Source organism: Gopherus evgoodei, chromosome 6, assembly GCF_007399415.2.
Source record: "Gopherus evgoodei ecotype Sinaloan lineage chromosome 6, rGopEvg1_v1.p, whole genome shotgun sequence".
In the NCBI taxonomy this organism is placed as follows: domain Eukaryota; kingdom Metazoa; phylum Chordata; order Testudines; family Testudinidae; genus Gopherus; species Gopherus evgoodei.
In genome coordinates this window covers 112,558,408-112,585,303 of record NC_044327.1, presented here as the reverse complement: position 1 = coordinate 112,585,303, position 26,896 = coordinate 112,558,408, and the positions used below count along the sequence as shown (strand labels likewise).

The 26,896-nt window shown below is 43.4% G+C and overlaps 1 protein-coding gene across 1 annotated transcript in view; it reads right to left on the bottom strand.

Moving 5' to 3' along the window:
• Nucleotides 1-26,896, bottom strand: part of ADAMTS12 (ADAM metallopeptidase with thrombospondin type 1 motif 12) — a 319,574-nt gene that overhangs the window by 161,383 nt on the left and 131,295 nt on the right. Inside the window, exon 4 of the mRNA XM_030567717.1 lies at nt 3,964-4,160. Coding sequence (XP_030423577.1) covers nt 3,964-4,160 — 197 coding nt within the window. The remainder of the gene's footprint in view (nt 1-3,963; nt 4,161-26,896) is intronic.

Below are 26,896 nucleotides of genomic sequence, written 5' to 3'. Positions count from 1 at the left end.
CACCTATGTATCACTTCTTGTGGAGGTGGATTACCTTTGCCAATGGGAGAACCCTTTCCATTGGGGTAGGTAGTGTCTAGATGGAATAGCTGTGCCGCTGAAGCATTTTAAATGTAGACAAGCCCTAAAAGAGACCTTGTATGTTGCTTACAAGGAATGGAAGCATAGATCTTTTCTCATGTCTCATCCCTAACTATGGGCTACACTAGTTTCTATATATTGGCTGCCCCACTGTGCATGAATGATGTGATGGCTTTGGAGCTGTTCTATATTAATTCAGGAACAATAAATGTTCTGTTGGTCTGACTGTTGTAAGGGACGCTGTCTACAAGTGGTTAATTCAATCAGGAGCTGATTGCACTGTGCAGGAAAGACGACAACAGCTTCAGATAGCTACCATTTTGTTACACTTGGGGAACAATACTAGACATATTCACGTTGATAGCCCGCTTCTTGTCCCCTACTGAGCTCAATGGGCCAGTCTGTTAAGGCAGCAGGGGTCAATAGGTTGTAACAGGGTAGTCAAATAGCAAGTGTGAAAAATCCGGACAAAGACCTATAGGCTGTAAACACTGGAGAACAAAAATGCCAGGAAAGCAAGACAATGGGCTTCTGAGGGGACAAAAAGGGTCATTCTCAAAGGAGGGGCTGCCGGGAGTTGCTGATAAGAAGTGGTTCTTATAAACCTAGAGGTCAGAGGTCTGGAGCAGAGGGACCTCTGCCAAGGGCTGGCAAGCCTCTAGGTAAGATAGGTATGTGGTTAGGCCTCATATTGTTTTAAACTCTCTTTTTTCTGATGCTTTGCTGGGTTCCTACTGTTAAGTTTAAAAACACTTTGTTTTAAGAGAGCTGCCTGGTCACAGTTCCCCAAAGGGAGATTTGCAGGTGCCAAACCCAACTGGGCCTGGGACATCCTGGTAGCCAGGATGCAGTAGCTTGGGAACTGAGTGAATTGCGGGATTCCACCTTCAGAAAGGTAAAGCGTTGAGGCCTAACACCTGAGGGATGCTCTCAGAGAGACCGGAAAGGGATCCTGTAACTGTGACACCTAATATGGGTAATTTCTTTTGACTCTGTCAAACACCAGTGAGGAACAGTGTCCATAAACAACCCCAGTTTTCCTTCCTCAAATTCTGTGTAATATGCTATTTACTCTTATGGCTAATACCTAAATACAGTTAGGTAGAAAAAGAAAGGATGCAATGAAACTGAAGAAGTCTCATAACTTCATACATATTCATCATTCACATTAATATTAACAGTAAAAACATACCTACAGTAATGAAACTGAAGGCCAGATTCCATTACCCTTACTCATAATGAGTAGCACCTTACTCTTCAAGTTGTCCCACTGAAATCAATGGAACTAACAGTAATAATAGTATAAGTAAGGGTATCTGCCCCTATGCTTGTAAATCTAAAATGAAAGTCAGGAAATGCAAAAGTTAAGGTATGTATAACCACATTAACATACTGATTATTAAAGTTCACATTTACCACTTTAGCCACAGCACTGCTGGAGCTAGAGGGGAACTTATTTAGCTGTGAGAAAGCAGCAAGCTATACAGTCACTTGGACCAGCAAGCAAATGCTGTTATAAGATCCTGTGCTTTGCTTTGTGTTTTACTGTATAGGTTTTAAATCCTACTACATTGTAGCTTCAGGAGTAGCCTGGCTGGAACTGGCTGCCTCTCTGTTGACATAATAAGATAACACCACAGGAGATTCATGTCCAGAAGGTTTCCTTGATAATTATAAGAGCTAGGCACTTTTTTTCCCAAGGAAAAGCTTAGATGCTGCAGACAGTGAATCAGTCAGGGGGTCAGATTAATACATCGAGGGGGATGGATCTGGCAGTCTGATAGCTGTGGTTTCGTTTATGCATTGAGCGAGTGGAGAAGGAGGGAGAAGATAATCTCAAATGGCTACATAAAGTCAATGCTCAAGGATCCAAAGATGATATTGTAATGCTGGCAGACCAGGTGCCAGCTTATGCCAAGGCCCCAGGCCTCTCTGAACACTGACAACTACATGGGTGAAAACCAGCTTGGCTTACCTATGAGTTAGTATAGTTAAAACAGATATTAGCGATATAATAATGTGTTTAGTGTCCAGATTTTATGAAATGCTTGTAGGATGCTGCATGTATTAATTTTACTTACAATGTCTGCATCCCGTGGCATAAAGTTACATTAAGTGTTTGCACTGTAAACCTCTGTCATTGTGTAACTCCCAAACAGGAAAGGAAGCATTGATTAAGGTAAAGCGCTCATCCTGCACACAAAATGGCCCTTTGTGTGACATCCAAGGGCAGAAACTTTGTTGATTGCATTCCTTAGTCCCTCCATGAAGGGGTGGCATGTGGATGAACTCATCCCATCAGCTTGGATTCTGAGGTGAAGGGGAGAAAAATCTCTGTCAAGGAGGAACTGGAATCTTTATACTGTCTGGACTCTGAGGAGTAAAGATTCCTAAACATAAGCAAGAGACTTGGCATGGTTCAACCCTAAAGGACATGTAGAGCTGGTTATTATAGAAGCTTATTTTACCTTTTTAAATCTAAGACTGTAACTCATTTGTGTGTGTTGTTTCCTATTTTAACCTTGTGAATAACTCATTTATTGTCTTAGTTAATAAAACTTTAGTTAGTTTATTACAGGATTTGCTACAGGCTTTGTCTTTCATTTGAGATCTGAGTATAAATGACATGGGGTAAGTGACTGGTCCTTTGGGACTGGGAATAACCTGAATATTGTTTTGATTTTGGTATAAAGTGCCCATCCATCACATAGTCCAGCTTGCCTAGGTGGCAAGAGACTGGAGTGCCAAGGGGACTGTCTGTGACTCTGTGGTATAACTGTTATAGTGTTGGAGGAGTTCACACTCATTAGTGGGTTGGTGAAATCTAATTATAGAACATACCACCAGTTTGGGGCTTTTGCCCTGCTTCTTGACAGTCTGCCCCAAGATTGGCATTCATGGTTGCGAGCTATTTCAGACAGTATGACAAATATCACAAGACATTATAACTTTTCTTAAGTCAAATTACATTTTGAAATGTGCTCATTTGGGGATTTATTTGAACTGAGACACATTTGACATTTTTAATTTAGATTTCATTATATGTGGGAAAAAGCACAATTTGTCTGAAAAAATTAACTGTCCTCTTTAAAAGAAGAAATGACAGAAGAGGAAAACATATTTGAAAATCAGCCCCAGTAATACAAGCCTCTATAATACAACCGACTGAACCATTTCCTGAGTGTAAAACCCACATGATAATTGTTTTGACTGAGTCTTAAGAAAAGCTAGTAAAACTGCACAAATCTCTACACTACACCACTTTCACAATATCAGGAGTAACTCCATTTCTCTCAGCAGGGGTTCACCAGTATACATGAGATCAGAATCAGACCAAATATCTAAGAAATTGCTAAGCAAGCACTGGGACACACTAAGATTTTTATTTTTTAGGTAAGGGAATTATGTCTAACTGAATAGGGGAATCCCTGAAAATTTTCCTCCCCACTCATACAGAGATGGGGAAGGGAATCCATACCACTGATAGTCTAAAGCTCTCGTGTTCTGCTGCATCTAACTGCTCTGTCACATTATGGTAATACTGCTGCCTAGGAACATCAACAATCAATAGATTGGAGAAGGTGGATGACATTCAGAACTGGTAATTTCAGTGGAACGAAAGTTCCCGTGTAGTGCCCATACAGAGCTATGTTATATGGATGCCGTGATTCAGCCAGAAATCACGGACTTAAAACCTATAGAGGAAAAGCCCATCCTGCATGAAATAATAGAGAAGACTTTAGACAAATACATACAAAAATTATTCCACTTCTTTAAATGACAGACCGTTACGACTGTTTTCACGGTGATTAACAATGTAATCAAGTTTGCTTATATTTATATAATGTATCTAACTGAGAAATAATTAAGTATATCACCTACCATATTTATTATAGTGAGGATGTAGGATTCCACATTGTCACTTCCATGATATTCAATCATCTTACTGTCTGCAACAACCAGCGTCTCCACCCATCGTTCCTTGCTGACAGAACGCCGAGAAATTGTTTTTGCTGCCCTGTGATTTTCTTCCCACCTCTCCCTCCGATGCTCTTGTTGTTTGAAAAAGCTGAAGGTATCTGGAATATTAAAGGGCATTGATTTCATTTTATATGGAGATACTTTCATTGCGCGTCAGGATCACTTTACATTTTAAATGTTTTGTTGTAATATTTACAGAGAAGTCAGAGCTCTATAGATTGGATTAAAATCAAATAGATCCAAACTTTACCAAAAAGTCAGGAGTGTTTGGATGGCAGGTATTGATTGTGCCCATCATAGGAATAGAGGCCAGCTGCAAAGTTTGCATCTGGGTATGAACCTTCCCAACATTCAAGAGATTTTGAGGTCTGTCATTTTGTTTCAAGGCCATCTCTAATTACAGCAGTTCTTAGTATAAAATAAAGGGTGTATTCTCCCTGTAACATATATGCTCAATTCCTATCAGAGTAGTAAACTGGATCCAGTCTTTCAGGGGCATGTGGTCTGTCCTGTGCATGAACAGGCTGGGAAAGATCCCCAGCTAGAACAGGGGATGGATTACTTGATGATTACCTGTTCTGTTCATTCCCTCTGTGGCACCTGACATTGGCCACTGTCAGAAGACAGGATACTGCGCTAGATGGACCTTTGGTCTGACCCAGCATGGCTGTTCTTATGTTCTGAGCAGTGGACCTGTTTCACCAGCAGGTGGTGCCTATACTCCAATGGGGCATAATATCCGCTAACTACCTTAGCTGTCAATTAAAGACAAGGTGGGTGAGGTAATATCTTTTATTGGACCAACTTCTGTTGCTGAAAGAGTCAGACTTTCAAGCTACACAGAGCTCTTGCTTTTGAGCTACAATGAAGAGCTCTGTGTAGCTCGAAAGCTCGTCTCTCTCACCAACTGAGGTTGGCCCAATAAAAGATATTACCTTACCCACCTTGTCTCTCTAATATCCTGGGACCAACATGGCAACACCATCCCTACAATCAGCTGTCAGTGTAACCTGTCTGATTGATTGGCGAGGAGCTCTGCGCTGCAGCTACAGCTTTGTGATCTTTGCTTCTTACTCATTCAGAGAAGTTTTTTTCCCCTTCTTTTTCTTTAGTGTTGTTAACAATTTAAATCATGGCAGCTTCTCCTGACTGACCTCTAGCTTTGAAAGCCAGAGCTGCCTTAGTAGGGAAATGATTTGTGGGGGAGTTGGGAGATACTCAGGCAATGAGTGGAGGCACTCTGCCAGCACAGGGCACAGCAGAATGCCTTTGTGATGGCCATAAGCTCCTAGAAAGGCATATTATTAATAGATTAGTAGTAGTACTAGAGAGAGCCCCAGTCATGGTCTAGGACCCCATTATGCTAGACACTGTGCAAACACAGAACAAAAAGGATGGTCCCTACCCCAAAGAGCTCACAGTCTACTGTGCTTTACCCCAGCACCAGCCTCCAACCATTACTGGGACATGCTTGGACCAGACCTCCAGTTCACCTGGTCACACCTACTTTGGGGTGAGTGCCTCTGGTTGTACCTCAAATCACTTGTGTTCAGAGACTACAAGCTACAAGATAGGGAGACACAAGACATTCAGTCTGTGTCCTGCATGGGAACAGGACACAGATGGGACTCTTCACACTCTCTTCTTTCCCGAAAACCTGTCCAGGGTCAGCCAAAACGTAGCCAGATGTGTTCCCATGACTGAAACACATCTGGATTTTCTGACTATTCATTGTATGGATACAATACGTTTTTGCAACATACAATGGTTTACATTTTGTTTCATGGTATAGCTAGATGCATAAGCTTCTTTAAAGAAAGCAAAGGCATGCAAGAACAATTCTGCACTAAACCAGCGTTGGTCTGTGTCCTTTTCTGCTCAGAAGAGTGCTCTCTGGGGTCAATATGAAAGCCGACTAGTAATACACGTAGTGAACCACATCCAAGTGAAAGACAGAGAGGGTTCCCATCTAGTGCAGAGGATTCTACTTAAGGGTCCTAGGTACCATTAGACTCTTAGACCCTCCCTCTCCAGTGTTTAAAGATTGAGCTGATTAGACTCAGTTGAGCGTCATTGTCTCTTCCAGTTGCCAGTAGTATTGTTATTAGATTTTGCTAAGTAATAGAATTACATTGCCATAATGCTTGTGCCAGATCCCTCTTTCATAAAATGTATTTTCCAGCCAGTAACACTGATAGTTTCACTTTCAAATAACATAAATTCATCTTCAGTTTGATCACACTCTTCAATCCCACAGCATCAGCACAATAATTTGCAGAAAAACTGACTTGACAAACTCCTTTCTAAGAGAGGATCAAATTCCTCTTACATAATGACATTTGGTATGATTTGCCTGTCAACACCAAGCTCTTTTTGCACTTTGTCTCCTACATGCTGTGCTCAAGGAAAAGCGCATAACGTGCAGTGCACCACTGAGGGACCTCAGAGTGCCGACGGCCCAAAAACACAATCAGAGTCACTAGGAGTTAAGGTGCATTCAACACCTTGCAGGATATACTCAGCCCCTCGCAGGATCAGTTCAAATATGCCTCACTACAAGAGTGAGCTCTGGAACAGATTAGAATGGGTTCAGGGCAAACACTGACATAGGCATGGAATGGGTCTAGATTAACTGATCCTTTTGCCCTCAATTTACTTCCACTTCACACAAACCAAATGCTCTCTCATATTTATTATTTTACATTGTTCACACCAGAAACACAGTCGTCAGTCTGAGGCGATGGATCCCACACCATTCAAAGCATCTTGCATTACTCTTTTACTTATAATCCTCATTTGGGGTCTTTGTCCCACTCTCTGTCCCCAATTTGGGTTTAGGCAAGAAGTACTATCATTTTGGAGATGTGGTGAGCCCTACAAGAAGTGAATAATCCTAATCCTCTGTCACAACCCTGGGTTTCCTATGATCCAGTCTTAGATACCTGCTGCCACCACCAAACTTCTCAGCTGGCAATTTTACCTTGGGGCACCCATCTCTCTGTTCCCTTGTTACAAGGACTCTGTCCCCAGGAATGCTCGTTCACTGACACGTATGCAATGCTTAATTTGTAATGAAAAAGGTCCCAGGGCTCAAGCAATTAGGTGTTGGGGCTCAGGCAATTTTTTTACATTCACAACTAATTCAGCAAGCCTAGAGGTGCCGGGACTACAAACTGCCAAGTCTAGAGGTGTTGGGGCTCAGTCCTGGCATGCCCTGGCCAAATTAGGCACTGAAGGTATGTCTGGTGTTCTTCAAAGGCAGCTGCAGAAGTCACAATTCACCATATCCCTGCTGCAGACTGAATTACTGAATTTGTAATTTATTATTTACAATTAAAACCTATGAGTGAACTTGGGTAAAGACCATCTCAAAATGCCCACTGTCCTTGTTCAAGTCCTGGAAAATCAGATACAATTGACAGGCATGTCTGCCAATCAACACCACTCCTGGTGGAGGACTGAAAGTGTAAGACTGACAAACTGTTTGCCTCAGAAGCTATAAACAGAAGGATATTTAGGAAATAGTTATAGGTAAAGACAGACAAAAAACAGTAAGGATATTTTGTGAATAAACTGAAAAAAAGACAAGATATTTTATTTCATTTAAAATTTTTCATTTTTTGTAATTTTCATCAAAAATGTTTAAAACATTCAAAATATTTAAAAATTTAGCTTGTTGGGGAAAATCCCACTTTCTCCCTTCCCCACCTCCCCAAGGAAAACAGGAAGGGGACAGTAAAAAAAAGGGGAGGGGGAAGACTTACTTCTTCCACTGGAAAAATATGGAAAAAAGGAAAAAGGTAAAATAAAATGGGGAAAAGAGGCACTTTTGATAATCTCTGCCATACAGAATAAAATAAAGGAATTAGTTAATAGGACATTGGTAGTGTATGTAAACTAATCCAGTGGCTATGAATTTGGGTCTGTATCTAAACTTTATTATAGTATTATTATATTAAAATAATTTGGACTAAGTATAAATTGAGCCCAGAAATAATTTATGGAACGTAAACAATACTTAATACTTGGTTGCCATCTCAGTTAAGACCTGCAAAGATTTAAGCATGTGCTTAAGTGACTATTAGCTCTAATGGGACTGTTCACAGAGTATAAAATTAAGCATGTACTTAAGTCTTTGTAGGATCATAGCTTAAGCTTTTTTGTTAAAATGTTTATTTCAATAAGCCCTCAACACCTGCTCGCTTGTCCCTACATGACCTTCCTGTGAGAAAAGTATTTATCAGATATTATAGTACCAATCAATGATCACTTTTCAGCTTATTTTATTAATGAACATTAAGGGACAACACTTTTCCATTACCAAACACAACTACTAAGACTCTTTATAACTAATAATCACATTTCTGGCATGTTTGCACATGGTGGCAAAGAACTGGGTGTTGAAGACCTTTAGAAGCTAAACAAAGTTCTAGAAATATATCATTCAATGTGATTTGTATTTCCATCCACTTAACAGCTTCAATGACTGATCTTTATTAATCTTGCTGATAAAAGTAAACCGGTGGACTGGAAAAACAAGACAAATGTTCACCCCCAAAACAATATAACATTAGTAAAAATTTTTAAAAAACCCTAATTTGCAATATAGCGTTTCTCTCTCCACTTGATAGAAATATATTCTATAAAACAATGTTCTTATGTAAATTAGCCTGAAAATTAAAAATCCCCATTACAATTATATTTGCATACTACTTTATCTCTGTAATTAAACCATGAAGGACATGTTTTTCTTGGCACAAAAACACTGAAGTCTTTCCCAGCTAATGCATTAAGAATTAGCTTTTTAATATATGGCCTGTGTCAAGGCTGAATCCCCAGTCTGTCACTTTGAGTACAGAAGGTGGGGGCCCGCGAGGATTTTAAAAATTTATACTTGCCACTCCAGGCATGTATTAAACTCCCAAGGTTACAGCTTTTCTTTGACCTTGGCTTGGTAAAAGCTGCCACTACCCAAATGCAAAAAAAATCCTTTGGACCCAGGAAGGAGCACTTGGGAATTCCTCCCTGTGGGGTACCCTCAAGCCCTTTCACCTCCCTTTTCTCCCTCTCTGGGGAAGAGCTGAGAGAGAAAACAAAGGAAATTAGCTGTTGCTACCAGCTAATCCAACAACATGCACAAACCTCTTGGGACACCAAAAATCCAATCCTGTTCTTAAAAAAGGTGAATTTTATTAAAAATAAAAAGGAAGAAAATACATCTGGAACGTAGGCTTTTGCTAGATTTTAAAAGAGCAATTCCAAAAATTAAGCACCCAAAATAGCTTTCTTGGGGGTTCAGCTTAAAAGTTACAAGCAAACAAAAGCATATGAGGCTAGCACAGAGGAGATCCAGAAGCCAAATAAAGAAATAAACTTGATTGCATCTAGCTAAACATCCCTAATTTACTTACATATTGGGGAGTTTCAAATAGTAATTCTAGGTATGATCTGATGAATTTTCATACTAGTTCAAGCCTTAAACAGCATTGCTGCTTATAGCATTGCTGCTCCCTGTCCCTGAGAACACACAAAGAGAAAGTCTGCTTCCCAATTTAAAAAAAGTTCTACCTTCCCATTGACTCTTCTGGTCAGGTGATCACTCCTTTTCTTTTACCGATGGGCTTGTTAACCCTCAGGTAAAGTAAGCAGAAAACAGACACCAAGAGGAATTCTACAGCTAACTGGCTGGCTGGGTGTCCATAAGGGAGCTCCCCTGTCACCCTTCAGTTATCACGGCCTGTATCAAGACTTGTTTTTTATTTTTATGCAGCTGTATGAAAATCCCCTTTCACGATTCTGTGGACATAAGAACAGCCATATTGAGTCAGATCAACAGTCCATCTAGCCCAGTATCCTGTTTTCCGACAGTGGTCAATGCCAGGTGTCTCAGAGAGAACGAACAGAACAGGTAATCATCAAGTGATCCATCCTTTGTTGCCCATTCCCAGCTTCTGGCAAACAGAGGCTAGGAACATCAGGGTATAGTTTCCAAGATCTCTCTTTTGAGTTGTCTTGGAGTCAATGTGAATAGTTCTCTGAAAACATCCAGCATGCAGCAGCAGTCAAAAAAGCTAACAAAATATTGGGAACTGTAACAAGGTCCTCTGCCTGCCCCTCTTCTTGGGGCCTTCTGCTGCCCCAATAAAGCACAGAGAGGCTTCTCCTTCTGCAGCACACATGGCTTTATTTACACATTTCTCCCACCACCAGTGATATACTATATACAGCTTGCAGGCCTTACAATCTCCTCTTCTACCCAGAGTCTGCCCTCAGCCCAGAGACTGACCTTCCCCTGACCATCTCCTCCTTCTGGCTGCCAGCCAGCCTTTATAGCCCTTGAACCCTCAAAAGGCCAGGCACCAGACTTCTCCCCAGCCCCAATCTATTTCCCCTGATTGGGGCTGGCTGAGCAGGGGCTAATTGGGTGCCTTTGCACCAGCACTCTGTTACAGGAACCAATAGGAAAGGGAGAAATAATAAGACAGAAAACATAATATTGCCTCTGTATAAATGAATGGTATGCTCACATCTTGAATACTGCATGCAGATCTGGTTGCCTTGTCCCATCTCAAAAAAAGGTATTTTGGAATTGGAAAAGGTACAGAAAAGGGCACCAAAACTTGTTAGGAGTATGGAACAGCTTCCACATGAGGAGAGGACAAATGAAAAATGACATTTTCATGTGTTTTATGTCTTTGCATTCTCAGGGCCTGATCTGATGCCTTACAATGGCAGTGGAGAGACTCCCATTGACTTCAGAAGGTTGTTGGATCAGGCCCACACATTTCTAATAATATTCTACAAGCTGAATTCACACTGATAGGGAAAAAGGAACTGCTTGTGTTGGGACCTCTGCAGTCATGCATGCTAAAACCAGGAACTGGACTAATGGCTGAAAGGCTGCTGCAGGAAAAATACTTTCCCTGGGACACTTGTCACATGTGTGCTATAGGTTCTGTATGTGCTCCCCACAGCATTCTATGCATCCGATAGCCAACATTCAGATTTGTTGGGGGCAGGGGCTGTAACCATAACATGCCCAGACAGGCAGCCAGCACACTGGCCAGCCTTCCCCTAACTAGTGCTCCTCTGCACTTGTGTGTCAAATTATGCACTAGTTTGGTGTGGGCCAAGCAGGGGCTTCCTCTACTCTAGTTCAGGGGTCGGCAACCCGAGTCTTCATTTATTCACTTGAATTTAGAGTTTTGTGTGCCGGTAATACATTTTAACATTTTTAGAAGGTCTCTTTCTATAAGTCTACAATATATAACTAAATTATTGTTGTATGTAAAGTAAATAAGGTTTTTAAAATGTTTAAGAAGCTTCATTTAAAATTAAATTAAAATGCAGAGCCCCCCGGACTGGTGGCCAGGACTAAGCAGTGTGAGTGCCACTGAAAATCAGCTTGCATGCTGCCTTCAGCACACATGCCATAAGTTGCCTACCCCTGCTCTAGTTCATAAAGGCAGCTGGAACTTGGCCATAATGTTCCCAGGGAAGCTTCAAATTTAGTGATGGTTGAATTTCATTAACATGGGTTGGAGTTAATCTTGGCTGTATTGCTAAAGTTATCTGATCTTTTTGAGGTCACCTATCTACATTCTCCCAAGGCAGCCAAGTCTCTTCCTTTTCCGCAGTTCCTCTTTCTGTTCTATTAACTCCCCCATCTCCCTCTCTATATACAGACACTCCACTCCCTGGGTTTCGCAAACCTGATTTACGCAAATCCGCACTTACGGGAAAAGTTACCTAAGTTAGGTAAGCTTTATATTATTTATTTATTTATGGCACGTAATTATCAAGTATACGTTCCCAACTTAAGCAAAATTCAACTTGCACAATGCGTTCCTGAACAGAATGGAACGCTTGCGTAAGTCAGCGACAGTCTGTACACAAAACAGGGCCTGCTGACCACCCCAGTTTCCTATCTGATATGCCTAACAAGTGTCCTCTCCCATAACCTTTTTAGAAGCCTAGTATGGCCCCAACTCCTTCTTTAAGACACCCATCGGAATTCCAGAAACTGAGCACCCTTTTTTGTGGCAGGCCAGTATTCTCTCAGGGTATGTCTACACTACCGGATTATTCCGATTTTACATAAACCAGTTTTGTAAAACAGATTGTATAAAGTTGAGTGCACGCGGCCACACTAAGCACATTAATTAGGCGGTGTGCGTCCATGTACTGAGGCTAGCATCGATTTTCCGGAGCATTGCACTGTGGGTAGCTATTCCATAGCTATCCCATAGTTCCCGCAGTCTCCTCCGCCCCTTGGAATTCTGGGTTGAGATCCCAGCGCCTGATGGGGCAAAAAACATTGTCACGGGTGGTTCTGGGTACAGCCTCACCCCTCCCTCCGTGAAAGCAGCAGACAACCGTCTCGCGCCTTTTTTCCTGGGTGAACTGTGCAAACGCCATAGCACAGCAAGCATGGACCCTGCTCAGATCAAGACCGCAATCATGGACGTTGTAAACACCTCGCACATTCTCGTCCAGTCTATGCTGAACCAGGACCTGCAAAGCCAGGCGAGGAGGAGGCATCTACGGCAGAGCAGCGACGAGAGTGATGAGGACATGGACACAGAATTCTCTCAAACCGCGGGCCCCTGTGCTTTGGAGATCCTGCTGGCAATGGGGCAGATTCTAGCCACTGAACACTGATTTTGGGCCCAAGAAATAGGCACAGACTGGTGGGACCGCATAGTTTTGCAGGTTTGGGACAATTCGCAGTGGCTGCGAAACTTTCGCATGCGTAAGGGCACTTTCATGGAACTTTGTGACTTGCTTTCCCCTGCCCTGAAATGCCAGAATACCAAGATGAGAGCAGCCCTCACAGTTGAGAAGTGAGTGGCAATAGCCTTCTGGAAGCTTGCAACGCCAGACAGCTACCGGTCAGTCAGGAATCAATTTGGAGTGGGCAAATCTATGGTGGGGGCTGCTGTGATGCAAGTAGCCAAAGCAATCATTAAGCTGCTGCTACGAAAGGTTGTGACTCTGGGTAACGTGCAGGTCATAGTGGATGGCTTTGCTGCAATGGGATTCCCTAACTGTGGGTGGGGCGAGAGATGGAACCCATATCCCTATCTTGGCACCGGAGCACCAGGGCACCCAGTATGTAAACCGCAAGGGGTACTTTTCAATGGTGCTGCAAGCTCTGGTAGATCACAAGGGACGTTTCACCAACATCCATATGGGATGGCCAAGAAGGGTTCATGACGCTCGTGTCTTCAGGAACACTACTCTGTTTAAACGGCTGCAGCAAGGGAATTACTTCCCAGACCAGAAAATAACAGTTGGGGATGTTGAAATGCCTGTAGTTATCCTGGGGGACCCAGCCTACCCCTTGATGCCATGGCTCATGAAGCCATACACAGGCAGCCTGGATAGTGGTCAGGAGCTGTTCAACTACAGGCTGAGCAAGTGCAGGATGGTGGTAGAATGTGCATTTGGTTGTTTAAAGGCGCGCTGGCGCACATTACTGACTCGCTCAGACCTCAGCCAAACCAATGTCCCCTTTGTTATTGCTGCTTGCTGCGTGCTCCACAATCTCTGTGAGAGTAAGGGGGAGACCTTTATGGCGGGGTGGGAGGCTGAGGCAAATCACCTGGCCGCTGATTACGCGCAGCCAGACACCAGGGCGCTTAGAAGAGCACACTAGGAAGCGGTGCACATCAGAGAAGCTTTGAAAACGAGTGTCATCACGGGCCAGGGTACGGTGTGACTGTTGTGTTTCTTTCCCATTGATGAACACCCCCCTTGATTGACTCATTCCCTGTAAGCAACCCACCCTCCCCCTTCGATTACAGCTTGCTTAAGGAAATAAAGTCACTATCGTTTAAAAATCATGTATTCTTTATTTAAAAAAAAGAGGGAGAGAACTGACAAGGTATCCTGGGTGTGGTTTGGGAGGAGGATAGGGGGGAAGGAAAAGGCCACTAAAAATATTTCAAAGTAATGACAGCCTTTTGGTTGGGCTGTCCATGGGGGTGGTGTGGGCAGGTGCACGAAGCCTTCCCCCAAGCATTCTTACACATCTGGGTGAGGAAGATATGGAACATGTTGAGTGGTGAGGGTGGTTACACAGGGGCTTCAGCGGCACGCTGTGATCCTGCTGCTGTTCCTGAAGCTCCACCAGACATCAGAGGATGTCAGCTGATCACGCAGCAGCCCCAGCGTTGCATCCTGCCACCGCTGATCTTCCTGCCTACACCTCTGATCTTCCTGCCGTCACCTCTCATCTCGAGCGTCTCTCCTCTCCTCACGTTGGTCCCTCGTGTCCTCACATTCACTGGCATCTTTCCTGTAATTTGATACCACATCCTTCCACTCATTCAGATGAGCTCTTTCATTGCGGGTCACTTCCATGATTTCCGAGAACATTTCACCTCGCATCTTTGTTTTCCTCCACCTTATCTGAGATAGCCTTTGGGATGGAGTAGGGAGGCTTGAAAAATTTGCAGCTGCATGAGGGAGGGAAAAAAAGGGAGAGAAGTATTTAAAAAGATACATTTTACAGAACAATGGTTATACTCTTTCACGGTGAACAACACTATTCACCTTACATAGCACATGTGACTTCACTACAAGGTCGCATTTTGCATCTTAATATTGAGTGCCTGCAGCTCTGGTGTTAGAGATCTCACAGATGCAGGTCCGGGCAGCAGAATTCAGCTAGCATGCGGCCATGGTAAGCCATTGTCTTTCGGCTTCTGCAGCCTTCATATACACAGTGCCCTTCTTTCCCAAATACCAAGCAAAGCCCGTTCAGTGCTGCTTCTTTCCTGTTAACATGCAGCAGCCGAAACCATCCCCCCATCCAATTCTCTGGGATGATCGCTTTACCCCTCCCCCCACCACGTGGCTGGTAGCAGGGAAGATCCCTGCTAGCCAAACGTGAAAAAGCTCAGCGCCATTCCCCTCCCTCCCTTCCCCCAGCTTGGCTACCTGCAAGGAAGGATTTCTTTTAAGCAACAGGCAAACAGCCCAGTAGAAATGGCCATCTCTGTCCCCTTAATTAAATTCCTGAATTTCAACCAGGTTACCATGAACGATATCACTCTCCTGAGGATAACAAAGCGAGATAAAGAACAGATGTTGCTTGAATGCCAGCAATCACCGGGATCATACGCAGCTAGGCTTTGTCATGCAATGATACCAGATTGCTTGCTTCATGCATAGCGTGGTCAAGTGTCCTACTACGGTGGACGGAATAAGGCTGCCTTGCCCAGAAACCTTCTGCAAAGGCTTTTGGAGTACCTCCAGGAGAGCTTCATGGAGATGTCCCTGGAGGATTTCCGCTCCATCCCCAGACATGTTAACAAACTTTTCCAATAACTGTACTGGCTGCGAATGCATCCCAAGTCCTCAGGGCAAATCAATCATTAAAAAACGCTTGCTTTTAAACCATGTTTTATATTTACAAAGGTACACTCACCAGAGGTCGCTTCCATGGCTTCATTGTCTGGGCTACTGGCTTGGGAGGGTCGGGAGGGTAATTCCGTCTGGGTGAGAAAAAGCTCCTCGCTGTTGGGGAGAACGGAGTGCTGTGTGCTCTCTGCAAGCTTGTCCTCCTCTTCCTCCTCCTCATCTTCCCCGTCCACAGAATCCTCAGGCATGGCTGAGATTACCACCCCCACCTCGGAATCCACGGACAGGGGTTGGGTAATGGTGGCGGACCCCCCTAGAATTGCATGCAGCTCAGCGTAGAAGCGGCATGTTTTCGACCCTGCCCTGGACCTTCCGTTTGCTTCTTTGGTTTTCTGGTAGGCTTGTCAGAGCTCCTTAACTTTCACTCTGCACTGCACTGAGTCCCTGGTGTGGCCTTTCTCCATCATAGCCTTGGAAATTTTTTCAAATGTTTTTTCATTTCATCTTTTGGAACGGAGTTCTGTTAGCACAGAATCCTCTCCCCATATAGCCATCAGAACCAGTACCTCCCGTGCGGTCCATGCTGGAGCTCTTTTTCGATTCTCAGGAGACTGCATTGTTACCTGTGCTGATGAGCTCTGCGTGGTCACCTGTGCTGGTGAGCTCTCCACGCTGGCCAAACAGGAAATGAAATTCAAAAGTTCGCGGGACTTTTCCTGTCTACCTGGCCAGTGCATCCGAGTTCAGATTGCTGTCCAGAGCAGTCACAGTGGTGCACTGTGGGATACCGCCCAGAGGCCAATATTGTCGAATTGCGGCCACACTAACCCTAATCTGATATGGTAATACCGATTTCAGCACTACTCCTCTCGTCGGGGAGGAGTACAGAAACCGGTTTAAAGAGCCCTTTATATCGATATAAAGGGCCTCATTGTGTGGACGGGTGCAGCGTTAAATCGGTTTAACACTGCTAAAATCGGTATAAACGCGTAGTGTAGACCAGCCTCAGTCTTTGGCACTCTGCTGACTACTGGCCACTCAATTCTACTTTGACTTGCTTGGTCAGAGACATTCCAGAAAGTACTGCTTCTCTGTTCCACAGGAAGTTATGGAACTCATCACATCAAAAAATAGAACCCAGTCAAATGTGGTTTTCAGACATTCTTCGACCTGTTGTATTAATAAGCCATATTTTACTAGTTAAAAAGTTAAAATCATATAGAGGCTTTTAATATACTCTGAGCACAGTTTACTGAGTACAGGATTAGCTTTGCTTTGTATGTCTAAACGTTGCAAGTTTCGTCTGTGTTATAGGCACAGAATGTAAATGCTTCCAGTACAAGACTCTAACATAACCCCAAGCTAAAAACTGTAGGTGAGATGGCTGCTATGTCTCTAGGAGGCAGCTATGGTGGAAGGAGGGACAAAGGTGACTTTTAGCCTCCTTTACATGCTTGAGATTCTAAGAGGAAACAAAATGGCCCCTGAATCATTTAGGTAGCTCACAGAGTTGCTCTAAGTTATGGCAGTACTGCCTGGGCTGCCTATGTACAGCTCCACATGCTAGAGCTATCCCAGAATCTATGATATGGAGATACCTCTTCCACCCTCACCATAGCCCTTTCTGTTCCTGGCCTGGTCTCCAGCCTACTTTGAGTGAGCCTGTGTTGGAGAGCCTGTGGGTATAGCTGTTCTACATAGAGCTGCATGGGGGAGGGATAGCTCAGTGATTTGAGCATTAGCCTGCTTAAACCCAGCATTGTGAGTTCAATCCTGGAGGGGGACACTTAGGGATCTGAGGTAAAATCAGTACTTGGTCCTGCTAGTGAAAGCAGGAGGCTGGACTTGATGACCTTTCAGGGTCCCTTCCAGCTCTATGAGATAAGTATATCTCAAATTATTTATTTTAAACTCTCCCCTGGCTAGCTAAGGGGTTTTTATGGTCCCAGTATGCCCCATGTGCCTGCCTTCATTTCAGTAGAGTCAAAGACTGGTTCTGCTCTGTAAAGTGACTCTAAAATTGGTATTATGAAATGCCATGTTTTTAGTCCCTCATTGACTTCCACATCAAATTTGCTCAGGATATAAGATAAAAAGATATAAAAAGATGGTTTCCTAACTGCTTGGGCTCCAGAAGATAAACCAGGGATTGTGGGTTAGAGACCCATCTGGGGTGTCATTCTGTAGCCTTGATTACATTAATAGTTCTGTCCTAAACCACATTGTCCCTAGTAAATCCAGCTCCTGTGTTGCTATGGTTTTAAGATCAACAAAGTGATAGTTACCCTTAATGATTCTCTTAGTTTGGGAGACTCTAGGAGTACATGAAGAACAAATACAGTGACCGCCACCACAGTTACAGGTAAATCGTGTTTGTATTATAAATTACACGCACATGCAAGTATATAAATCCCGAGAAAGTCCACGCAATGGCAAATGCTGTACTTATACTCACATATCCAAAGATATCATAGAATTTGGTGGATTTCTTAACAGATGGTCATCAATAGAGGGGTGATTCCTCTGGAATCTTCCCACCGGGTCTTACCATCCCATGCATAGAAGAAAACCGTCTATTCTGACCACCTTATGCATATGCATGAGGGTTTCAATCTCCTTTTCTTAATCTGGACTTCCACACCCCATAAATGTTGAACAGGTGCCCCACTTCTCATAGGTTGTCCTCTTTCTCTGACACTATGGTTGTGTCCTCACTGGTCCCTCCCTGTTCTCCATCCCACGTGCATTTGGCCCTTGACCGAGTATGTGAGGGTGAGGGTCTCTGCCAAGGTGCTGTCTTGTCTTTCCTGGGTACTACCATGGGAAATTGCGTCATCTGGTACTAACTGGATGACGTGTATGGATGGCAGCTGGATCTTGATATACATTTCCTCCTCTCTCAGTCTCTAGGAGACCCTGGGCTTTCTTTTTCAGTACTACTTCCTGCAGTTGCTGCCTGGAGGTACATTTCCTCCAGCGGGTCACAAGTTTGTTTTGACAGCTCAGTCTTTTCACCTGCTATTCTCACCTTCTGCATAATTGAGCACTCCTGCCCCTCTGTTGCTTGATCTCATCACATTTCAGTGCCATGTCAAGGCTTTTGTAACTGCTGCTTGAGGAGAGCTAGTTCTTCTGCAATACCTTCTCTTTGCCACCTAAGTACTAAGTTGACCTCTAGTATCCAATTAGCTGCTCTCTTAACGTTTCCCTAGTCCTTCTCTCTTGGTGTAAGGCTGTTATGCCTCATTTTCCTGCTCAATTTCATTCCAGAGTACTTCATGCAAAATATAAACAATACATTGCTATTCCCTTCACCTCATGAGGTTTTTTCCTTGATTTTTCTTTCTCAAAAATACATTAGGTCCTATGAGTTTGGGTGGTCTATGAAGGTTTGGCTGTTCAGTATCTCTGCTTCTCCTCCACCTGGGGTTTTGATGTAATCCAGCCCAAAGGCCTCAAGGGACATCTCTGGAGCCATCAGGGCAACTGTTTGGCTTGGCACCTGGCTCTGTTCCATGAGGGAGCTCCCTTTTGGGAAGGTGACCCTTCCTTGTTTGCTCCCTGATTTAAGTGGCTAGTTTAAACTTCAAGTTCCTTTGAGATATTATCCCTTGGAAGAGCTTGTGGTGCTTCTTTCCCCTTTGACTATTAGCAGCTGGGTTGCAAAGTACACCAAAAGGAGGGCAGTAACCAAAGTACCCACTAGGTTTTCCTTGTTCCTCCATCAGTGGTGAAGTCCAGAGGATCCTAAGATTTGGGGAGGTTATTTACGCTATTGACAGATGATAATTTGATTCACTCTGCCATGAATGTCAGCACCTCTCCTCCATACATTGGTGCTGGGCCCAGAAACAACGGCTGTTTATTGATGTGATGCCACTATATCACAATAGCTCCCTTAAACATTATTCATTAACAAGACAGCTTATCCATTTACTATAACTACAGTGTTTACAAGAGGATTTAGATCTCCCTTTTAATTTTCCCTTGAGCTCAGTTCCTACAGAATAATACATAGACAGAGAAGATCCACAACAATGATGCAACAGCAAGCACACAAAAAACAGGAACAAAAACTCTCCCGGAAGTTCTCTGTTTTAAGTAATAGGAGTGAGACACAGTCCTTCTACCTGCATTAATTCTGACAAGGATTTCTCTTCATTTGACTAAGTCCCTTAATCATTCCCCTTTTATCCTAGGTAGTCTTCCCCTCCTCCCCCAACCCCTTTTTTTTTCTTTGTGCCTTCTAGAGTCCTGTCTGGGGAACCACCCTGGAGCCTCTATTTTAAACTGAAACTGATAGTTCTGTGCTAAACCACCATGTCCCTAGTGAGTGAGTCCAGCCCCTGTGTTGCTACAGTTTTAAGATCAACAGAGTGAAAGTTAAAGTTACCCATCTCTTAGGCTGGGAAGCTCTAAGAACACACAAACAATGAACAGTGACCACAAACACACTGTGGTCCAGGTAAGGAATCTTGTCGCTGTTATAAGTTTTACTAAGCAGATGATTAAGGTTACAATCACACACAAGTGTACAGCACCTGAGAGAATCCATGCAATAGCCAATGCAGTATTCATGCTCACATACCCAAAGATATTGTAGCATCTGGTGGATCTCTCAACAAGTGGTCATCGATAGAGCAGTGATTCCTGCTGGGGTCTTCCCAGCCTCTCCGTACCCTTTTATCCTGTTGTTCTGACCACACATAACACCTTATGCATATGCATGAGAGTTCCAACCTCCTTTTCCTTAGCTGTACTTCTACACCCCATACGTTTTGGAGTGCCCCGCTTTTCATAAGTTGTTCTCTTAGTTCCCCTTATTCTCATTAACATACACGTAAACATGTTCCCATGGTAACCTGTGGCAAAAGCAGAATTATCCATGGTGTTACAATCTGTTCTTGCGGTCTAGACAGGTACATTGTGGCATATTTTCCTGAACATCACCTATTGGCACATTCTTGACAGTAATTTTGCAACTTTACTAGCACAGGTTTATTCTAGATCATCTATTTATGTCAAGCTTCCTTAAGCCTGAGGCCTCACATAGCTAAGCTGAAATCTGACAGATCTCAGCTTGTAGCCTTGCATTACAGCCTTGCTTTACTTATATTCCTAATACACACTCATCACTTCTGAATACTTGTCAATCTTATACTCCAATAATCCTATTCTACTTCTATGTACAACTTAAATTTATTCTTCACACATTAATTACCTATGGAATAACATGTAAGCTAACCACAATAGATAACACAAATAAATGATAAAATAAACTGGCTGCCAGATTGAGTGTTTATTTCTTTTTGTATAATTACTAGATACAAGCTCATACCAAATCCCTGGATCATTTTTTATTAGCTGCTAGAGATAAAATTCAAGATGTTTGCTGTACAGACATATTTCCTTCAGATGAGCAGAGAAAAGGACAATGTTATGTAAGCAGGAAACAAATATTCAGTGTCATCATCTCAGGAGACAACAAACAACCACCTTCCCTCTCCACTACATAAAAGCCTACAGGCATATTTCACAAGGTGAAATGTGATTGTTGGAAATATGACCCTCTTAACATGAAAACTGCTCTGCACACTTTCACTACCTCTGATCCAGGAGTAGGAAGCCACTTTCTGAAGTGATGTAAATTTCCTAAGGAAATCAGTAACTTACACACTACGGAGACAGAAGGGCAGAATTGTAACAGGAGAACCAATGGAAAGGAGGAAGTTGTGAGATCCAGTTCACACCCCACCCACCTCCAGCATGTGAATTACACTGTCATGGACTCACAGATCTGTAACACGCCATCATTTATGGCACTTCTAAGTTTGGCTCCACAGCATTTACACATAATTAACTCCAGAATTTTGAATAATTACATCCTGCAACATAACTTCTATTAGTAATTTTGCCTTAGAGAAGTTATTACCCGCCATGCACTCCTCTACAGCACACAGCTCACTTCCTGCTGTCCGAAGCAGCCACATTGCCAATAGCAAGGATCATCCTGCAACCTTTGTCGTATGAGTTGGTTTTAATAACTAACAGCATTCAGTGGGGCACACAGGAAGTACATGCACAAATCCTATTAAACCATGGCCCATATATGGCTTTAAAAAAATAATTTGCTTATTTTCATTATTAAAGCTGATTAGCCTCACTCAAATCAACCCCCCTCTGGGGTCTTCTACAGTATGAACACTTAGAAATGTCTGGCACTCTTCATCCTTTGTAAATTACCACAAACAGCTCATGAAAAAGTATTCATCAAAGTATGCTGCTAAAACATTTCCATTTCAGTCATTACTGTGGACATTTAATGTAATGGACTGCCTCTTTCCCAACTATCAGGCCAAACTAGCTCCCAGTAGCAGCGGAATGGTCCTGCCATGGCTTATGATCTCCCATCTCAATGGCTCCCACTGCCCCTTGTTCCCCATACAGAAGGGTGTGGAGGCACTTGCCACACTCTGCCCTGGCTTTCATACCACTACCCATTAAATTGTGTTGCCTTTTGCCTTTGATGTGTGGCACATTAAGGACTATCTCTATGTGCAGAGCACAGCAACCCTTTTGTTCTCAGAGAATTGGGTCTAACTGCACAGAGGATACACACTGAGCTCCTCCTTTGCTCTGTGTAAGTGAACCCCTCTCCTAGCTCCCTGCCAGGGAAGGGCACTCTCCACTCCCAACCACACTCCTATTCAACTAATCAAATGAAATAAAATTAAAGGTTGAGCCCAACAGGAACTGAACTTATGTAGCCCAGGAATAGCAGCTGGCCCTGTTATCTGCAGTGCTGCACTTCAAGGAGAACTGATAGCTGATATTACCTGATGATAGTTATTTTCCATTTCCTTTTACCATTGAGATACTTAATAAAGGGTTTTCACATTTTTTAAAAAGTAGCAATTTCAAGGGTCAGCTTTGAAAATGGTTCATTTGCTTGTTTGGTTTTTGAAGGGCTAGAACTGTCTTTTTTTCACCCATGCACAGTGCACAGACTGGATATCAGACTCACATGCACAGCTTCATTACGCATGGAATAAGGCCTTTTAGCCATTTTACTGAAATCACTAGCCAAATGACTGCGATGTCCCTAGTCTCTATAGCAGGGGTAGTCAGTAGGCAGACCGCAGGCCAAATTTGGACTGACAGATGCTTTTGAACGGACTGTGAAATCTTTTTATGGAATTATCATTATTATTATTATTGCATTAATTTCTCTGGAGTCTGAACCTTGATTATATCTTAACCAAAAAATTTGGAGCTTGATAAAAAAATAATTGATTACCCCTGATCTATAGTATTTCCTGTGTACCAGAACTCCCTTTATGTCTACTGTAATACCATAGCTAGATCACAGCTGAACAGACAGACTCATCTAGATCAACTCTTTCAGATTTAAAAAAATATTTGGAAAAACTCACCTAACAATACAGTTTTTCAAGCTTGGGTTTTATAGAGCTCTCCAGCTGAGACATGACATCCACACTAAAAAGCACTGGGCAGAAACAAATAAGCTCATATCCAAGACTGAAAAGAGACTGCAAAAAAGCCAAACTTCTGAAAATAAAGCTTTGGCTCTAGTCAATCCGAGGACTAACTTCTGTCACAAAGACTGTTACAAGAAATAATTTGCTCTCCATACCCTAAACAAGTAACAAATAATTTACTTGTATCCATTTACTTATAGGGCTTGTCAACACAGTGCCACAGTCCAGACTCTAAGTGTCCCATGTTATTTTTAAGTAATTGGTGTCCATTTAAATTTGTTTCTATTTTCATTTATATGTTGTTTACTCAAGACAGCCCCTTTCACAGGAGTAGGGTGCATTGAAGAAATGGCTGTTACAGGATTTCCTTGCAAATGGTAATTTCTGCAAATAATTATACATATGTCAGCTAGAGGGAAACACACACTAACCTATAAAAGAGTCTTTCATGATCAGTCAAACCCCATTAACAAGGTAAGTAAGAATTTCCCAAGAGTCTGGTTTTAGGCAGCTCATTGTTTTCAATTATTTCCTGTCTAAACTGTTCACAGCTAAAGAGGCATATCAAAAATAATGTCCTGTACTCCGACCCTCAGGAGATGTGAAGGCCCTTTTGCAAAGTCTCAGGCCTTGTCTCCACTACAGAGTTAGATTGACAAAAGTCGCCTTAAGTCGACCTGACAATGTATGCATCTACACTACCAGGTCCCTTCCTTCCTAAGTGGACTGTAAAGTCGACTTCTGTTCTCTGCCTCCGCAAGAGGCGTAATGCTTAATTCGACATCTGCAGGTAAATATAGGGATAGAGTAGATGCTGCATTAGGTATAATTCAAATTACTTGGCCTCCAGGAGGCATCCCACAATGCTCTGCTGTGACCGCTCTGAAAATCACTTTAAACTCCACTGCACGTCAGCTAGGTACACAGGAAATAGCCCCTCCCTGTTAGAGCCCTGGAAACTTTTGAATTTTCATTTCCTGTTTTATCAGCATGGATAGCTCGCCAGCACAGCTGAACATGAAGACTCAATGTTCCAAATGCGCTCCACCATGGAGTACACAGGAGGTGGCTGATCTTATTGCTGTGTGGGGAGAAGAGTTTGTGCAGTCACAGCTGAGATCCAGCTGAAGAAACGCTGACATCTATACAAAGATCATGCGGGACATGGAGGAGGAGGACTATACCAGGGACATGCAGCAGTGCCAACTGAAAATAAAGAACTTTGGCAAGCATACCAGAAGACAAAGGAGGCAAATAGTTGTTCTGGTTCTGCCCCACAGACATGTTGCTTTTACGATGAACTTTATGCAATTCTTGGTGGCAACCCCACCACTACCCCAAAACACAGCGTGGATACCTCCCAGGAGTCCGAGTCCCAGGTCACCTCAGGCAACAATGAGGAAGGCATTGTGGATGAGGAAGAGGAAGTGGAGAATGGGAGACAGGCGAGTGGTTGATCCATTCTCCCCAGTAGCCAGGAGCTGTTTTTAACCACGGAGCCCAGCCGGTTGCACGACAGAATGGCGGCCGAGCATGATGCTAGGGAAGGCACCTCTGGTGAGTATATATTTCCGGTGAAACTGTAGGGGTTACATGCTAATTGAACCCACTTCCTTCCCTGACAAACCAAGGGACACACCTCACCCATGTACTTATTCGCTACACCAATACTGACTTGGACTCTTTATACATTCCATGGGTGGCGTACCCAAGCCCACTTATCCACTGATGCTCTAAAAACTCTCGCATCCCAATCTGGGTCTGTGATGGTTGGTTATGTGATATGTATCTCTTCATCCTTGTAACCAACACTTGTAATCTCTCATAACTCAAGCCTGACCCCAGATGTACAGTACCTTCCCTCTTAACTTGTGTATATTTCATTTTAAACATTAATTTGTTTAATCAGAACAAAAAAGGATGTGCTTCCCAATGGCCGCTCCAGCTATGCTGACAGCGCTCCCTGAAAGAGACTGTTTATGTGAACAGGGATGGTCCAAGAATCCTCCACTGAGATCTCCAAGAAACTCTGATGTAGGTACTCCACAATCCCTTGTGGAAGATTTCTGGGGATGGCTGCCAATCATTTCTTCCACCGCAGTAGGACACTTTTCCTTGCCACTCCAGTATTAACTCATTGCGGCACACAGCATTGCAGCACAAGGACCAGGTCTGTACTCAGACGATTGCAGCATCCGCTCCTTTGCTGCCTCTGTTACCCTCAGATAACTGATATCGCATAAGGTCACCTAGGGGATACGGGGGAAGTTTACAGTACAAGTATTCAAATCACAAACAATAGAGCAAGCGATCCACTCCCCTATAGTGAAATCCAGGTCCCATAGCCACGCTGTCCCAGCAGCTCTGTTGCTGGTGATTGGAAAGGATCACCATCTATTACAAGCAGCATTAAGAAAATGGGATGGGGGAAGCCACAGGAAGCCACACAAAACCATGTCTGCCATTAGAAAAAAAAATATTTGGGACGCTTAATGCTAGTGTCCGTTCTCAAGCACCATCTATGTTGGGTGGCGGGGGTGTAGCTCAACTGCCCAACTGTGCTCCCGACGCAGGTTTGTGAAATGTTGCAGCATAAAGCCTGTCACCCATGCCTCAAGGCCATACTCACCATGGCTGGACCAGCAAAGCGACTCATGAAATACCTAGGGATTCTGATTACATTGTGGCTTGCAGTGAAGTGCAATATGGGTTTATTTTTTTAAATATCAACTATGCACCAGAAACAATCTATGGGAAACGGGCTGGGAGGTGGCGTGACTCGTGATGCTCCAATGACAGCGCGAGAGGGTACACTGCCTCCATCTCCCTTCCCCAAGCGCTGATTCTGTGGCCAATGGGAGCTCCAGGGGATGGCACCTGCATGGAGGCAATGTGCCTGCAGATAAGATAAGGTGAAGATAAGAAGAAAGGAAAGAGGTTCTTTCTAGCTGTTGGCACTGCAGGTCTGTGTAATGAAATGGGGCCCTTTATTTACTTTTGCATCCACTGTCCCGTGTAATGTTGGTAGGTTCTGTAGGAGACGGCAATCTCAGCAGGAGCACCAGAAGGCACTGAACCTGATAGGAGCATAATCCCAGACACACAGGGAGGGTTAGAACTACCCACTGCCCCATCTCTTTAGGGTAGCAGCCATGCTCCTCACCCCCTGCATCTGACAAGTGGAGAGACATGACTGTGCCTCCTCCTCAGCCGCTTTTGTGCCCAACGAGGCCCAGACCAGCAAGGTCCTGCTGTCAGCAGGGCATGGAGTGTGGGAAAGTGGAGCAGGAACTGCCTCATGGTAGGATAGTCGTGGTGAAGGTACTTAGTGGTTCATGAGAGACCAGGTTTCTATTCTTGGCGCTGCCTCTGCCAGTGATGTCCTGTGTGACCTTGGGCAAGGCCTCAGTTCCCCAACTGTCAAACAGGGACAATAATAACCCATCTCTCTCTCTCTCTCTCTCTCTCACATAAACACACATACGCACACACACTTTGCTTGTAAACAGCCTTACAGAGAGATGTCAACCTAAAAAAAGGAAAATTGACGACAAACACCGCTAATTCCAAGACAAGTGGACTGCTGATTTAAAACAGTTTTAAAAGTCTACACTATCAAATGACATTACACAATGAAACATGTACAGCAATATGATAAATATCAGGGAGAAGAGAGAGAGAGAGAAGATGGTCTTACAATTGAAAGAAGAATTAACAAAGCAGCACCAGCTTTTTCAGAAAGCGAGAAAAGAGTCAGAGTCAGCAGTTTTGGCAAGTTATGTCATGAGTGAAATGATTGCTAAGTGTGGAAAGCCATTTACTGATGGTGAATTTATTAAACAATGCTTTATTAAAGTCAGTGAGATCATATATCCCAATAGGCTGTTGTTGCTGAAAACATTTTTCCTATCTCCAAATACAGTAGCAGAGCGTATTCTTGAGCTCTCTAACGATAACAATGAGCAGCT